Below are 14,794 nucleotides of genomic sequence, written 5' to 3' on the forward strand. Positions count from 1 at the left end.
AGGATCTGGAAACTTCTCTCACAAAGCCCAGAGGTCTTGACGAAACAGGAATCGACAAAGAGCCCAGAGAATGCTGAAATTCCCAAATTATTCCTTAACACCGGTAAAAGATAATGTCCCCAGTGGGTTAACACTCCAGAGACTGAGGCCCAGAAAATAAACAAATGGCTCTTTTTACTATTTTAGACAAAGAAGTTCTTCAATATACCTTATTGGCTAATTTAATCAAAACATATAGAATTCTTACAATCAGGGCAGAGATGTATGCATACATTAAAATTGCATTCCTTAATCCTTACCCCTCCCTTCGGTATCCACGGCCTTCCTTTAGCCTTCAACAGATGTCTCCTTATCTTAAGTTATGCTGCTCACTGGTGCCAGCTTCCTACCAGGTCAAGATGCACCTCTACTTTCCTCTAGTTTTCTAGGCCTCACTTAAAAACTATTTCTTACTGACCATGGTGACTCCATCTTTCTATAACTTTATTATAGCAGAAAATTCATCCAACTACATTCTCTGTTACACTCATACCAAGGAAGTGACAATACATTCTTCCAACATGGAGGGAACAAGTACTTCCTCAAGCAGTATATGGAGGGAACAAGGCGCATTACAGACCGCCTGAAATCGCGGTCTGCCGGCGCTGCCGATTGGTGCGTCAGGAACCGCAGTGGCCAAACCATCAGTGCATACAATACCTTGGTTGGAGTACAAGTATGTTGTAAGAGCTGTCCATATGGTACCAACGCCCTACGTAAAGCGAGTACGACTCGCGTCACGCCAGTACTGAGTGTATAATGGACCACCCTAGGCATAGGGAGCAAACCCATTGTCAAATTTGATTGTCCGGAGTGGGTGATGTTCAGTCCTCGATAGAGAGAAGGGATGGTCACATACTCTGATGTATCCATACTCAGAAATGGGTACAGTCCCTCAGTATGGAGGGACAATACATCCTCAGAGCTGCCCATTGGAGCGGCAATGGTACTGACCCTCAGCATGGAGGGAATATGATGACTGTGGGATTGTCCATGCAAGCATAATGGTAGTGGCCCTAGGGGTATAGGGAGCAATCAAGTCGTCAAATTCACCGCCCTCAGTACTAAAGAAGAAGCAAGCCACAAAGATATTTGGACATATTACCATGTGTACAGATGAGTAACCACATCCTCATTGAGGATTGAAAAGTGAGTGGTGGTACCCTCCCCTTGGTATGGAAGGCGCACCCTGTCCTCTGACTCAACTGCACAGAGCAGGAAATTATACCAGCCCTTGGTACAGAGGAAATACTCACACAGACAGTGATGACGGTATACAGTCGTGAAGACGCCACCCCTTGGTACCTAGGGAGCAACCTTAAGCATGGCTTCTTTTCAAACAAAGATGAGAAGTGGCATAAAGCCTTATGGCAGAGGCCCTTGATATGAGGCAGTAACTACAGCCTCGAATCCAACCAGAGTGTGCCAGTGGTGGCCCGTGGTACAGAGGGGGTAACCGGCTTGGAAATCAACTAAGTGTTGCTGGTAGTGGCCCTCCATACAGGAGGGAATACTATGGCTTCAAATTGACCCAGTGTGAGCTGGTAGGGGCCCTCAACACAGAGAGGGTAATCACAGCTTTGAATTCAACTGAGCGCTTGCCGATAGTGACCCTCCAGTACAGAGGAGTAACTACCATCTCAAACTTTAGCGAGAGGGAGCCGGTACTGGACTTCAGTCCAGAGGGAGAAACTACAGCCTCAAATCTGAGCCGCACTAAGATGGTACTGGCCCTTGAGAGGGAGTAACCACAACTTCAAAATCGACCAGCCAGAGTAGAGAAACTCAAGGCGTACCAATAACAGGACCCATATTAAAGGACAGCTGCATCTGACTCCTTCTGTGCAGTGTGAAGATATGTACCAATGTTGGGCCCTAATATTTCCTCCCAGAGGAGCACAAGGACAATCTGAGGCCAAGGTAATGCCAATCTGGCTATCATTTGATGCTTTTAGTATGACTGCTGAGGGCCAATTGGTCTGACAAGTCCACAGGGTTGAGACCTAAGAGGATTGAGGTAGGGTGAGAACGAGAAGCCAATGATCCCTCCAAACGTAGATATTTCCCAATTGACTGAAAGCCTCAGATAGGCTAAACACATACAGTAGAGCTGTTACCTCACCTCAGAAGTACAATGGGCCTTTGCCAAGTGTGACAGGAGGCGAGGCGGCCATTTAAATCCTTGATTTTCATTAATCGCAGTGCTGCTGTTAAATATGAACATGAATGAAGAAAAATAAAGAAATTAACACCCAAATGCAGACTGAATCTGTCAAGTGGAGATTTAAAGTTTCACAAGAAAATAAACTCTGAGAAGTTCCTCAGAGCTGTGCTGCGGTGGGACAAAAGGAACTGAGAGTTTGGGTGGGAAGAGTGTCAGTATGGCGTGAAGGGGAGTGGGCTACGGCAAAATGTTTCTAATAGCCTCTGAAAGTTCCACATATGCTCTGCTCAAGCAAGGAATAACCCATTTGTGTGATTCAGAGACAACGAAGAAACCTCCAAGATGAGAGAGATAGAGGTGGATCATGTTGACTGGATCTGGCAGTATCCTTGTAGAATAGCAGATGTATCCCATAAAGGCCCTTTCAGAATTTTGGTTATTAGGCCGAAGAAAGGCAGACAACCTGAATCTTTGCTTTCATCAGGTCTACCCTTTCCTTCTACAATCTGCACCAGCCATGGCAAAACCATGGCACGTGTGCCAGAGCCAGCTTGCACAGCACTCTGTGGGCATGTGACTAAAATGTCAGTCGGGGGGCAGGAAAGTGTCCAGGGTACCCTCCCTCCTGAACGCTGGTTTACTCACGAGTAACATGGCAGTTAAGGGGAGGGAAGGTGCCAGAGCCCTTCCCTCCTTTCCGAGCACGGTTATATCATGTGGCAAGTTTCGTCAGAGGAGGATTTCCATTGTCATCCTCTGAGGCTGAGTGAGTGTGACGTGTGTGTGTGTGTGTGTGTGTGGTGCCTTCAAGTCATTTACGACTTATGGCAACCCTAAGGTGAAACTATCATGGAGTTTTCTTGGCAAGGTTATTCGGGGGGGGGGGGGTGCCACTGCCATCCTCTGAAGCTGAGAGAGCGTGACTTGAGATGTGTATGTGTGAAACTATCATGGGGCAAACTTGTCAGAGGAAGATTTCCATTGACATCCTCTGGGGTTGGGAGCGTGACTTGTGTGTTGGTGCCTTCAAGCCATTTCTGACTTATGGTGACCCCAGGTGAAACTATCATAGAGTTTCATGGCAGTTTTGAGGCTGAGAGATGTGCCTTCGCGTTTCCCCCCCAGAAGTCCTGCCCCCAGAACTCCCCCTCCCTACCCGCCAGAAGTCCCCCTGGCTCTGGGTGACAGCCAGTGCAGTAACATCACTGAGTTTGGACACTCAGTCTCTAAAATGTTTGCCATCACTGGTCTCCACTATACGGTAAAGGTCTTCAAAGTAGCTTCATGAATTCTGATAAGGAATCCATAAGAGTGCAGGATGTTGTCTATGACATTCCTTTTGTACTCCCTGTCTTAGCTCATCAATAATTAGGAGTGAAGTTGAAGCCACCCAAAGTTTGGGACTTGTGTGCATCCATACTGAATTCAATATCATGGGCTACACATCTAATCAGTCAGCCTTTACCATCGGGGAATGCTCATATCCCATTAAATACAATGGCATGGTAAAATGGTGTCCCTTACATAAAATGGCAAATTAAGATTTGCTTTTTGGAATTTGTGTATTTTAAATATTTTCAAGCCACAGATGGTTCAATCTATGGATATGGAGGGCTGACTATCACAGCCTCCTCAGAACATTGTGAAATGAAACAAACTTTCCAAGAATTTAAAAATAATTTTTTACCACATTTCTACTAGAATTTTGGAAATATTTACCATACGCGTATACTGCTACCTAATGTAATCAAATTGCTTGTTTCTGCAATGTTCCATCTGCATCTTTTTACACTGCTTCAACGATTTGGCCGCAGTCTCAGCCACAGTGGTGTCACATGGTGAAGCTAGGAGATGAACAGACCAAGATTAAATTTGCATTTCAGTTTTGTGAATTACTGTGTATCGCATCTCTAAAGAACATCTTAAAAATGAGGGAAGCATGTCCCCAAGATTTCAAGAGTAGCATTACAGTAAGCGTAGTTATCACACATAAACTGGAATCACAATAATGATTATAATAAGAATGTGCTACATACCTAAAGTAATCAAGTTGCTCTCTCGTACTGTGTTTGTATTCTTTTAGCACTATTCATGAAGGATCCGTCTGTAAGGGCATCTATTGGCTTGGCCTTAGTCCTATGGCTTACAGAACCTACAGTCCAAGTGAAATGTTGGTTATCTTTAATTTAGTACATGTATTTAACATAAACTCCACTACACATGTAAAGTTAAATTAAAATAGTACAAAAACACATAGCCCTATATAGGCATATACAGCGAAATAATCCATACATGGGTGTGCCATACGTGGCTTCCGTTTACTTGGAAGCTACGCTGCAATACTTCAATGGCGCATGCGCATGCCGCACCACCATGTGCACGAGCCCTATTCACTATAATGGGGCTCAAGCATAGGTAGAAATTGTATTTTACTAGCAATGAACCCTTGACTTAAGGTCCAAAACACAATGCAGACATATCTGGTTTGAGACAGCTTAACTGCCCTGGCTTCTTGTTAGGGAATTCTGGGAACTATAGTTTTGTGAGACATTTAGCTTTCTATGTCAGAGAGCTCTAGTGCCACAATAAACTACAGTTCCCAGGATTCCCTAGCATTGAGCCAGGACAGTTAAAAACAGCCTCAAACTGGATTATTTCTGCAATGTGTTTGGACCTAAATCTACATTTTAATTTTCTTTTGTTTGTCCATTGTGCTGAAATTAAGGGGGGGGGAACCCTTTCAAACATTGCATTGTGTCTCAAGCAGCCCACTGTCCAAGAAACAAATTCAGGAGCTCTAGGGCAAGTCCTGTCACCTGCTGCTGCTGCTGCTATCTTAGGAAAAGAGTTTCAGAAGTATTCATCCTATCCCTTTATTTACAGGACAGACTGCCAAACGACACATTTCTTGAAGAGGAACAGCAAACCTGGTGTTTCTCAATGGGCTTCTTCATCAGGTTCAAAATGGAGGAAATTTGGGATTATTCTTGGACAGAGTTGAAATGTAGGCTGTGTCCTGGAAAGGAGGACATCTGGTTATCCCGCATATAAGCCTCCCTGGGTCCTGAGATTAGGAGCATTTTTCAAATGTTCTAATATTGTGATATTTTAATGTTCACTTTTTGTATATTTTTAAACTACAGTGTACCCGGTACGAAATGCCACGTTCGAATTTCCGGGTACGAAAAAGTAGATTGGAAAAAAACGTCTGGGCTACGATATTTTTCGGGTTACAAATTTATTTCGGCACGAAAATTCAATGCGAGCCGGCTAGCGCTTTCAGCGCTGCCCGCTTCGGAAAACCTTTCGGTGGAATGTTTCGGGTTCGAATGCACGGCGACGAATAATTTCGTAACCGAGTAGCACTGTATAGTTAACTTCGTAAATTGTAGACTGCCTGGTCTCATCTTGAGGAAGAGTGAATATAAATGGACCATGAGAGGAGGAGGAGTGTCATCTCCATCGTTGTGGAGGTCACAGCCACTCTAAGTCAAATTCTCACCAAATGCTTGGGACATAAAAAACACTGTGTTTAATCTCCCACTTCAGTCTCTTCCAGCATTTCTAGATTATCTGTTGAGCTACTTCATAGTGGAGAAGCCCTATAGCACTTTAGGATAGCACTTTACATTTCTACACTGCTTTATAGTGAACTAAGCACTCTCTAGTCAGTGGTCCCCAAACTGTGCCCTTTAATTGATTTTGGACTTCAGCTCCCAGAAATCCCAGACTATTGGCCAACATAGCTAAGGCTTCTGGGAGCTGAAATCCAAATCTCTTAAGAGCACGTTTGGGGACGACTTCTCCAAGTGGTTTAAAATGTGTAAGCATGCCCACAGCTGTTGTACTCAAAGGATGGAAGGCTAGTAGCAGCATTTAACCACTTGCCACCAGGGCTCCTTTACAGTTGTTATGGTAACAAGTAATACTGAGCTGCTCCAGATTCACTGGTGTTAGCACATTCCCAAGGATCCCCAAAACAATAACCTCTTGAGAGCGATGGAGTATCTGTAATATCAAGTTCAAGACAGCTTTCCTCAGGTCACGCTGCTAGGCATTAGAAATGGCCTGCATTTGAGCACAATCTTCCATCTGTCCCACTCCCCAATGCAAGACCAAACTTTTCAGACTGGCATTACTAAGACAGGAAGGCTGGAAAAAGAAAGAAAGAAGGGGAGAGATGGAATTCAGGTACAGTACTACAGCTATCCACCCTCCTTAATTTTCAAGCCTACTCTTGGGCTGAAACTGAATAACCTGGGCAGGTGTCACTAAGGGTGTGTGGTCTGCACCAGGTGACAAAAGGACAGGGTGCATGGAGGAGGGAGTGCCTGCCGCCCTCAGAAGCCCCACCCCCAGAAGCCCGCACCAGGTGAGCCTGGGAGACAATGCTGGAAAAACACCCTCCTTGATGTATGTCTCTGTTGCAATGTACTGTACAGACTCAAATTTTAGTCAAAAAACTGTCCCAAAAACTGCTTCACCTTATCCACGAGTCAATGTAAGTACAGTAGTCTCTCCATATTCAAGATGGTTAGGGGAATTAGCCCTCGCAAATATGGAAAAATCATGAATACTCCCACTCTCCACTCAGAAGCCAGTTAAGGGAAGGGTGGGCAGGGAAGAGGAGCAGGGTCCGCACTCCTTTTCCCCCACCCTCTCATCCCTTTAACTGGCTCTCCCTGCCCTTTTCACAGCCCAATCACTTCCCTCCCCAGGGGGGGAATCAGACAGGGTAAAGGAAGAGGATCCTCCATCTCCCAATTCCCTTTCCTGGGCTGCACAGGCAGTGATCTAGCTGGGAAGAAGTCATAGGGGGAAGGAGGCACCTCCTCCCTTGGCCAGCCCCATCACCCCATGGACAGCCCGGGGAGCAGTGAGGCAGGCAAAGGGTCCTGGGGGATGGGGCTCCTCCTCCCTTTCCTGGCTGGATCGCTGCCTGACCGGCCGAGAAAAAAATGGAGTTGGCTCCTGGCCTTTTTCTGCTGAGTGGAAAAGCCTGGGATAGAAGGGGAGGAAGAATGTCTGGACTAGCAGCCTTGACCTCGTGAATAATCGAAGCCATGAGTGGCAAGGCCGCAAATATGGAGGGCCAACTATACTGTACTTTAACTCTTATTTTTAAAAAGGAACTGTCCTCTGGTGAAAGGTAAGGGCCTAACCTATCTAGGAAGCTCTGACATTCCACTATTCTCTCATCCATCCAGCCTTTAGGGTGAATGCAAACAGTTATGCCTTGTGGAATTTTGTAAGTTCTTTGGTATTGTTTTTCTTCCTTCATCCTTTATATCCTTAGTTACATGCCCCTATGTTTTACTCTCAATTTATCCAAGGGTCATATCAAAATCCATAATTTTGACCCCCAAACCTGCCCTCGACTTATACATGAGGTTGACTTACAGTCGAGTATATATGGTAGTACAATGGTCTCCTCAGCCAGAATCAACGCATGAATGATAGCAAATTTATTATGTACTAACCTGGTACTCAACAGCAGTACCAGAGCACAGAAGAGCAGACTGATTAGACAATCACATAGATTTGGACTTAGAACTTTAGGCTTGCAAGCTCTTTGTTTTTCTTTTTTTCAGAATCAGTGGTCCATTAACTAGAACTAGTGTAAATTAAGGGTTCAGGCAGGCAGACATACACTAAGAATCAAGGTACATGGTGTCTCTGAGCATATACTCTTCACAAACTAATTTCACCATTATCAACTAAGCTTACAAGTGTTTTCACAAAACGCAATCCAAGTCTTTCCCAAAGCATTCTTTTTCAGCAACTGGGAGACACAGAGATCTGTTTTGCCGTCCTTGAACTATCACACATCCGATATCTAAATCTCCTTAGAATCTCTTAAAGCGAGGCAAGGCAATCCCAATGGAAATTTGTCTCAAGTGTCCACTAAGATTCTGAAAAATATGTTTGAACTACATACCTATAACAATCAAATTGCTCCCCTGCATTCTGTGGATCTTTCTTTGGTGTTCCCACACAGATGATTTGTGTGTATCAGATTCAGATGTCTTGGTCACAGGCTCAATTGAAGTGGTCTTGCAAACTGAAGCCAACAGATATATAGTCCATAATTAAAAAGAATTTCAAAACATTCATTTACTCTTTCAGACCACTATACATCTCGTATCTGAATATATTTGGGGCATCTAAAAATTAGAAAACCAAATTCCAAGAATTCCAGTAGAAATTATCATTTTAAATGTACTAGAATATCAGAAATGTTTACCCTTATGAGTATGCTACATACCTTTAGGGATTAAGCTGCTCCCTTTTATTTCATAGCTTGTTGTTTCCTTTTCGACACTAATCATAGGCTCATCCAAACCGACATGTTCATCTAAAGCAAGAGTCAATACTGCAATAATTAAAATTCTTATTATTATGCTATTTTAGGCTAATATCCTCAAAAGATTAAAATAATGATAGACATATCTTTGTAGGATGTTTCAAAAACAAGACAAGTGACAAGGATTTCATATGAAATTAGCAAGATTGTTTATTGCAACAATTTCAAGAGAAACTACTAGCTACTATATTACAGGATCACAGCTGACATAAAAATTATCCTTAAAACTTACCCGAAGGATTCAAGCTGTTCTCTTGTACTTCATGGTCTGTTGTTTGATGCCTCTGACTGTTCACATGAGACTTGAGTACAGAGAATTTACTGGGCTCTGTAACCATCTTATCCAGACTGGTGCTTTTACCTGAAACCAATAGTTCATTATTTTAAAAAGCATAATATGTTTTTGATTCTGTTTTTGGACTACTGTGTATCTCATATTTTAAACTCCTCTGAAACTATTAAATCCAAGACAAGTAAATGACAAAGAATTCAGTTGAAATTAACATGGTGTATGCAACAACGTCACAGCCTACGTACTTTTTTGTGTGTGTTAAAACTGTACTACATACCTGAAGTATTCAAACTTTTCCCTTGCACTTCACAAATTGCTGTTTCTTGCTCTGGCCTACTCACAGGAGACTTGACTTCAGTGGACACGGTCAGATTAATTACAGGCTTCTTCAAACTGCTGCTTTTATCTAAGACAGTAAAATATTAAAACATTTAAAAAAATAATATTTTTGATCTGCATTTCATTTTTAAAAACAGTATATTCTATTTTAATTAGGCATTCTTAAAACCAAGACGTGGAATGGCAAAGAATTCAGTGGAGATTTCAGCAGAAATTACCAGTGCCAGTCGGGATGCTATGTTCAGAGGACTCAGGGATATTAGTTCCGACATCAGCCCAGACAGCATGATAACCCGGAACTATGTTTTTGGACTACTATATTGCTCATATTTTAATCATCCATGAAGTTCTTAAATCCAAAACAACTAAGTGACAAGGAATTCAGCTAAAATTAACAGAATATGTGCAACAAGGTCATAGCCTACATACATTTTTTTTACGTGTTAAAACTGAACTACATACCTGAAGTATTCAAACTTTCCCCCTGTACTTCACAAATTGCTGTTTCCTGCTCTGGCCTACTCTCAGGAGACTTGACTTCAGTGGACACGGTCAGATTAGTTACAGGAGTCTTCAAACTGCTGCTTTTATCTAAGACAGTCAAATATTAAAACATTTTAAAAAGTAATATTTTTGATCTGCATTACTCCATTTTTAAAAATAATGTCTCATATTTTAATTACTATTTATACAGTACTCATGTATAAGTCTAAAAATTTAGATTAAAAACATTGACCCCAAAAACCTGAGTCATCTTATCCATGGGTACTGTATCTTAACTCTTATGTAAAAGAAGAAACCATCCCCTGGTGAAAAGCAAGAATATAATTTGTCCTGGAAGCACAATAATTCGTGCTGGACCCCTCTATTCTCTCATCCATCCTTAAGAGTAAGCACAAAGAGATATGCCTGCTGGAATTTTGACAGTTCTTTGACATTGTTTTGCTTTGCTTCATCCTTGAGATCCTTTGCTATATGCCCCTACGTTTTAACCTCAACATATCCAGGGGTCATAGCAAAATCCATAATGTTGGCCCCCAAACTTGCCCTCGACTTATACATGAGGTCAACTTTCTCTTTTGCTGCATATTACAAAATAAACTAAGATGAAAAGTCAATAGAAAACCATGGATTGTATGTACAGCGCTGTGTAAATTTACAGCGCTTTATAAATAAAGCTTAATAATAATAATAATAATAATAATAATAATAATAATAATGGAAATTCAGAAAAAAACACTGAAGAACTGCAGCCAAAAGCTATCCTTTGGCTCACTGCTCCTACCATCATGCTCACTGATAGCATGTAGCAGATTTTAAATACTACCAATAGGAAACTCCTAACAAACCGTTAAAAGTGTACTGTACACTTCAGTATTGTTTTCCTGTTTTTGAATTGCCATGAAGATAACAGCAGTGGCATTTTGACACCGCATTCAGCTATATTTTAGAACTATAGGAATTAGCTTTAACGTAATGTAGAAGTGGAGATCTTTGGAGGTTTAGTAGCTAATTCCTTTCCACATAACTCCCCATAAATTGTACCAAGTCCACAGATAAACTAAGAAAAAATAAAAATCAAACACAGCAGAAGCTGGATCTCCCCTCTTGACTCATTCAGGGGCCTTATAGGCAGCAGCTGAGCTGATCACACACGAGCCAGGTTTTGTTTTTGTTTTTTAGGGGGGGGCAGGAAAACACTCAGACAGAGGCCAGCACAAGGTACAAAAACAGCCTGGGAGGGCACACTTTGTTCACCTGGACGTAATGCTGAACTATAATTCAGTGTTCTGTGACTGAGGGTGGTATTACAAATAGCATGATTGTCTTCTATCCTATGCCAGTCTACATGGGGAAATATAGATAGCCCTATTTTAATCTGTGAAATTTTTAGCCTCTCTATCTAAATTCTCTCTAGAGTCAACTCTATGATCAGTTGTCTCCATTTGCCTGGATTGAATGAGGAGGAAATGGTGTCTCTTTATAATGTCTCTCTTACCATACGCACACATGCACACACTGTAGGAGCCTCCAAGTTTTACCCTCAACCTATCCATGGGTCATGGCAAAATCCATAATTTTGGCCCCAAAACGTGACCTCAACTTATACGTGAGGTGACTTATAGTTGAGTATATACAGTATTAAGACTAAAACTAATTTAATTATGTGCATAACAGGTTCTAGTCAATTTCTGGTAAGTTGAGCTTTAATCACTAACATTCTTCTACTATGTTTAAGAATTTAATAGCTCGATATTGAATTAGTAAAGTCATATAAACTAATATTTCCCCCAGAAAACCTTGACGTTGGTTTGAGTTCTGTTGCTAGTTCCAAGCAGAGGAGACCCATTAAATCAATGGGACCTACCAATGTGTTGATTCACCATTCAAAATTGATCCAATGGGTCTGCTATACTTTGAGTTAACCAACAGGATTACAGCCATTTTACAGTCAAATTTGAACGTATGTTGTGATACTGAAGCGTTGCAAGTGTTCATCATCCAGCCTGAGAGAGAGTGAAAAGGCAGGCCCAACTCCATCAGGGCTAGCCAGAGGAAGAAGAAGGGCCCCTTCTGCAGTCCCTCTGCCTTGGAACCACTGGACTTGATCCCCTTCCCCACCACCATTCCCTTCTCCTTTTGTGTCATGTCTTTTTAGATTGTTAGCCTGAAGGCAGGGAACTGTCTGAAAAACTGTCTGTAAGCCACTTTGAGAGCCTTTAGGGCTAAAGAGCAGGGTATAAATGCCATAAATAACATATTATCTATCAAAAAGGACCCCTTTTGTCCCACACTTACTTCAGCTTTCAGACAGAAAGATGAGTATGGCCATTTAAATCACCTTCTCTGGATCAGTTTTTTAAAAATCATACATTACACTGGCTGGGACAAGAATGTACCCCCAGCAAAATAATACGTTGTGATATTGTGAAAATAACACCATAAAAGGATGAAAATTAGGGACATTGTATACTATCACAGAGGTGACAATATCTCAAGGTCTGTGCAAATTCTGCTATGAAAAGACAGGGCTTTGTCCCACCGCTGAAAAAAGAAGGGGAGAAAAATCATCTCTTACTTTGGCTACATTCCTCTGTGGCCAAAGCAGCTTGGGATGTCTTTGGGACTTTGGCGTCTGTTTCACCATGTGGTTCAAGATTCAGATTCCCTGACTTTTCAGAAACTCTGCTTTGTGCCAAGCATATCTAAATTGGAAAGAAGAATGGTGAAATAAGACAAAAACGATATTATCTCAATTTAGAAAGGTTCAGATTATGCTGATTACCAAGCCATGACCTGAAAACAGAAGAGCTCCCATGTTCATGCGCCGCTCACCCTCCTCGCTGCACAAATTCTCTTCCACAGTCAGATTAGGAGAGGACTGCTATATTCCTAAGTATCTAGAAACAAAATGTTTTGACTCGTACTGAATCAATGTTTCCCCTCATCTAGAAATGGGAACTGATAAATAGCGCACAGAGAGTGAGTGAAGCTGAAGGTCCTTCGTTTATAGCTCAGCAAAAGAAAGTTAAACTGTTGATCTTAGACGTAATTGTTAGATGTAACTCTTTAGGTTCATGACCTTAAAAATAGTAATAGTAATGCAATACTTCTGGATAATACAGAAAACTGCAGAAAGTGATTCAGCATGTAAAATTAGGAGTTTTTTTAATGGCCATATATAAATCAAGTACATTACATCAGATCTAGATCTATTTAGGGCATGTGGGGGGGGACACCTATTATTGGCCAAATCAGTGATACAACAGTTTAACAATACATTAGCATTTAGCATTATTGCTCAAATGCTGTAGCCAAAGTAGCCAGGTAGTCCCAAATGGCTTTAGCTAAGGAAGGGGAGATGTCTATGAGACTGTAGGGTGCATTTAATAGTTAAATCAATATAAGCAACAAAAGGAACCTAAGATGACCTGCACTTGTTCATAACTACAAAACATATCAACAAGTTGAACATGAGTCAACAGTGCAATGCGGCAGCTAAAAAGGCCAATGCGATTTTAGGCTGCATCAATAGAAGTATAGTGTCTAGATCAAGGGAAGTAATAGTGCCACTATATTCTGCTTTGCTCAGGCCCCACCTAGAATACTGTGTCCAGTTCTGGGCACCACAATTCAGAAAGGACATTGAGAAACTGGAGCGTGTCCAAAGGAGGGCGACAAAAATGGTGAAGGGTCTGGAAACCATGCCCTATGAGGAACGACTTAGGGAGCTGGGGATGTTTAGCCTGGAGAAGAGAAGGTTAAGAGGTGATATGATAGCCCTGTTTAAATACTTGGAAGGATGTCATGTTGAAGAGGGAGCAAGCTTGTTTTCTGCTGCTCCAGAGACTAGGACCCAGAATAATGGATGCAAGCTCCAGGAAAAGAGATTCCACCTGAACGTTAGGAGGAACTTCCTGACAGTAAGGGCTGTTCAACAGTGGAACACACTCCCTCGGAGTGTAGTGGAGTCTCCTTCCTTGGAGGTCTTTAAACAGAGGCTGGATGGCTATCTGTTGGGGATGCTTTGAGTGAGATTTCCTGCATGGCAGGGGGTTGGACTGGATGGCCCCTGTGGTCTCTTCCAATTCTATGATTCTATTAATGGTCTGGAAACCTATAAGGAACAACTTAGGGAGCGGTGTGTTTAGCCAGGGGAAGAGATGGTTTAGAGGTGATATGATAGCCCTATTTAAGTACAGTATTTGAAGGGATGTCATATCAAGGATGGAGCAAGCTTGTTTTCTGCTGCTCCAGAGAACAGGACCCAGAACAATGGATCCAAGCTCCAGGAAAAGAGATTCCACCTCAACATTAGGAGGAACGTCCTGACAGTAAGGGCTGTTCGACAGTGGAACACACTCCTTCCTCGGAGTGTAGGAGTCTCCTTCCTTGGAGGTCTTCAAACGGAGGCTTGGTGGCCACCTCTCAGGGATGCTTTGATTGAGAGTTCCTGCATGGCTGAATGGGGTTGGACTGGATCAGGGCCCTTGCGGTCTCTTCCCACTCTATGGTTCTGTGTCAGTGGTCCCCAAACTGTGCCCTTCCTCCTGAGGAGAAGGTTGAGAGGCTCAAATGAAGGACCTCTGGCCAACACTGTACATAAACGTAAGCTTAAAAGACCAAGTGGCCCCCAGTCTGTGCCCTTTAAGAGGCTTTGGACTCCAGCTCCCAGAATCCCATGCTCCTGGCCGACAGCTGAGGCTTCTGGGAGCCGGAGTCCACTCTCTCTCTCTCTCAAAGGCCCCAGCCTGGGCCCCCTGGGGCTCTCGCTCACCTTGACGACGCCGGGCTCCATGCCTGGGAGCGAGCTCATTTCCCGGAGGGCCCTGCGGGCGTCGGCGCTGCTCGCGTACTTGACGAAGGCGGCGCCGGTGGGCTCCATGGTGCGCTTGTTCACCTGCGGCCAGAAGTCCTCGATGGGGCCGAAGGAGGACAGGCGCAGCCACACCTCCGGCGTCATCACCTTCTGCTCCAGCACCAGGAAGAGGCGGCTGCGCGGGGGATCGTCGAAGGAGGCGTAGGGGAAGCGGCTCCTCTGGCTCCACCACGGAGGGTTGCGGGGGCGATGGAGCCGACGCAGCGGCTCCGCCGG

At 43.1% G+C, this 14,794-nt stretch overlaps 1 protein-coding gene across 5 annotated transcripts in view; it reads right to left on the minus strand.

Annotated features, from left to right (window-relative positions):
* LOC121932411 (RNA-binding protein 45-like) overlaps nucleotides 1–14,794 on the minus strand; it is a 72,826-nt gene that overhangs the window by 57,951 nt on the left and 81 nt on the right. Inside the window, exons 2-10 of one of the 5 annotated variants that reach the window (XM_042471120.1) lie at nucleotides 14,477–14,794; nucleotides 12,278–12,404; nucleotides 9,661–9,789; nucleotides 9,137–9,265; nucleotides 8,800–8,928; nucleotides 8,469–8,576; nucleotides 8,142–8,264; nucleotides 4,240–4,355; nucleotides 4,013–4,047 (exon numbers count right to left, since the gene is read on the minus strand). In XM_042471120.1, coding sequence (XP_042327054.1) covers nucleotides 4,249–4,355; nucleotides 8,142–8,264; nucleotides 8,469–8,576; nucleotides 8,800–8,928; nucleotides 9,137–9,265; nucleotides 9,661–9,789; nucleotides 12,278–12,404; nucleotides 14,477–14,794 — 1,170 coding nt within the window. In that variant the 3' untranslated portion in view covers nucleotides 4,013–4,047; nucleotides 4,240–4,248. Of the gene's footprint in view, nucleotides 1–4,012; nucleotides 4,048–4,239; nucleotides 4,356–5,130; nucleotides 5,220–6,190; nucleotides 6,356–8,141; nucleotides 8,265–8,468; nucleotides 8,577–8,799; nucleotides 8,929–9,136; nucleotides 9,266–9,660; nucleotides 9,790–12,277; nucleotides 12,405–14,476 lie in introns of those variants that run through there. The other 4 variants (XM_042471206.1, XM_042471291.1, XM_042471470.1 and 1 more) reach the window with 4 other exon arrangements.

The sequence above is a fragment of the Sceloporus undulatus genome, chromosome 1 (genome assembly GCF_019175285.1).
Source record: "Sceloporus undulatus isolate JIND9_A2432 ecotype Alabama chromosome 1, SceUnd_v1.1, whole genome shotgun sequence".
Taxonomy (NCBI): domain Eukaryota; kingdom Metazoa; phylum Chordata; class Lepidosauria; order Squamata; family Phrynosomatidae; genus Sceloporus; species Sceloporus undulatus.